The sequence below is a fragment of the Nicotiana tabacum genome, chromosome 24 (assembly GCF_000715075.1).
Source record: "Nicotiana tabacum cultivar K326 chromosome 24, ASM71507v2, whole genome shotgun sequence".
Lineage (NCBI taxonomy): Eukaryota > Viridiplantae > Streptophyta > Magnoliopsida > Solanales > Solanaceae > Nicotiana > Nicotiana tabacum.
In genome coordinates this window covers 47,956,592-47,958,891 of record NC_134103.1, presented here as the reverse complement: position 1 = coordinate 47,958,891, position 2,300 = coordinate 47,956,592, and the positions used below count along the sequence as shown (strand labels likewise).

General features: G+C 39.3%; 1 protein-coding gene across 1 annotated transcript; it reads right to left on the bottom strand.

Annotated features, from left to right (window-relative positions):
- Window positions 1–1,530: 1,530 nt before the first annotated feature.
- LOC142178134 (uncharacterized) lies at window positions 1,531–2,085 on the bottom strand. Its single transcript, XM_075247465.1, has one exon. It carries the CDS (start codon window positions 2,083–2,085, stop codon window positions 1,531–1,533), a length of 555 nt encoding a protein of 184 aa, XP_075103566.1.
- Between the last annotated feature and the right edge of the window lie 215 nt (window positions 2,086–2,300).

Below are 2,300 nucleotides of genomic sequence, written 5' to 3'. Positions count from 1 at the left end.
GATACTTCCAGTCATGTGCTTAGAATAACCACTATCCATGTATCATTTTTGGCTGCTTTCTTTCACTGCTTCCTGCACAAGAGAATCAAGGATTAGACTTAGGAATCCAAACAAGTTTGGGTCCCTTGTAGTGAGTAAAAGGGTGAATTAAACTTCTTTTTGTCCAGGAAGGCAATACACGCCTTTTAATAGAGGGACCAGGTTCCTTAGCGCTAGTTACCTTTTCAACAAATACCTTGTTTTTCTGTTGAGACTGTAATTTAGCCTTACAGTTTTCTTTAAAGTCACCAGTGTTGCCACAGTGAGTGCAAAGCCAATTTTCAGGGATAGTAACATACTTGTTATGTGGATTGTAGGGAATCTTTTCCTTTTGGAATCTGACTCCCTACTTGTTCCCACCCTTGCTTGCATACATGGCAGTAATATTATCAGAGGACCATGTCCACTTTAGAGATTTTTCTAGGTCATTTTTAACTCTTCCTAGATCTTCTTGAAGTTGTCTGTTTCTTTCAAATTCAGCACACAGACTAGATTTCACAGAATTGATTTTATTTTCAAGCTTAATGTGTGCCTCACTTGCAACTTCCTTTCCCTTTTGGATAGTCCCAGAATTGTTTCCTCTTTTTAATTCCTCTATTGTTTCTTTTAGGTCCATGACTACTATCAATAAGTCATCTCTCTCATTTTCTATGTCTTCAACTTTTTTAATCAGAATATTCTTTTCTTTTATTAGATCCTCGATGGTTTCTTTTAGGTCAGCCATTACGATTACTAGATCATCTCTCTCATTTTCTACCTCTCCTAGATCCATAGTTAAAGCATTTTTATCATTTATAAGATTGTGATAAGCATCAATTAAAACATTTTCTAAAGATATAAGCTTTTTCTGAGAATAAGACTTCAAATTTCTTTGAACGTCTAGAAAGTTTACCTCATCATCATCATCATTATCTTCATCATCGTCAGATTTTGCCATCAGGGCAAAGATAGAGTCATAATCAGTTGCTTCACTTTCAACTGCCATCATGGAGTTATCACCTTGTTCGTCATCTTCTCCAAATTCGATGGAAGAGTCTCCCCATGCAGTAGGAGCTTGTTTCACAACATTGTCAGCGGCATCTTTTCTCTTGAATCTTTTATCAAGAATAGGGTTCCTCTTAGCTGCTTTGTCTGTGTTGTGCTTGTACTAGTCTTGCTTGAGGAGAGGACAATCCTTGATGAAATGTCCTGGCTTCCCACACTTATGACATAAGTCATACCCTCTTGGCTTGCTGGAGCCACCCCTTTTTGGAATACCTCCATTCTACGAATCATCTTCTGAAATCTCTTTGTCATGTAAGCCATATCAGCATCCGCACCACTTGAGTCATTGCTGTCTTTCTTGAGGACCGGGGTCTTCTCCCTTTTGGGCTCTCTTCTCTCATGATCCTTCTTCTTCTTCATTTCATAAGTTTTCAGATTTCCAATGAGTTCATCAATGGTCAGCTTTTATAGATCCTTTGCTTCCCTGATAGCATTTACTTTGTTTTCCTAGGAACCAGGCAATACACTAAGTATTTTCCTGACAAATTTGTTTCTTGGAATGATTTCTCCCAGAGAATAGAGCTCATTGATGATAGAGGTGAAGCGAGTGTACATGTCCTGAATGGACTCATCATCCTTCATCCTAAAGAGTTCATACTCAGTGGTTAGCATATCAATCTTTGACTGCTTGACTTGAGTTGTCCCTTCGTGTGCTGTTTGGAGAGCTTCCCACATCTCCTTGGCAGATTGACAGGCAGAAATCCTATTGTATTCGTCTGGTCCAATACCACAGACGAGAATCATTTTTGCTCGAAAGTTCTTCTCTATAGACTTGCAGTCAGCATCGTTGTACTCCTTCCTGGTCTTGGGAACTGTCACTGCTGGTTCCCCAATGGTCTTCATAGGAATGAAAGGACCATCGCAGATAACATCCCAGAGCTTTGAATCTTCAGCCATGATAAAATCATGCATCCTTGTCTTCCACCATTCGTAGTATTGGCCATTGAATCTTGGTGGTTTGTAGGTAGATTGACCTTCTTTAAAGTTTGATGGAGCAGCCATGAGGATCCTTTCTAGGTATTAACCTGGTAGAAAGAACCTGCTCTGATACCAATTGATAGAAACTTAGGGTCCACCAAACTGTATAGAGAACCGGGTTCTCTATCAATTCCCACAAAACACACACAAAGAGATAAGTAAATGACACAACAGAGTTTTACGTGAAAAACTCTCAGCTCGCGGGATTAAAAAATACGACCTACACTCGTAGGATTTTA

Coding starts and splice junctions, on each gene's coding strand:
- LOC142178134 (XM_075247465.1), bottom strand. CDS start 2,085: ATGGCTGCTCCATCAAACTTTAAAGAAGGTCAATCTACCTACAAACCA.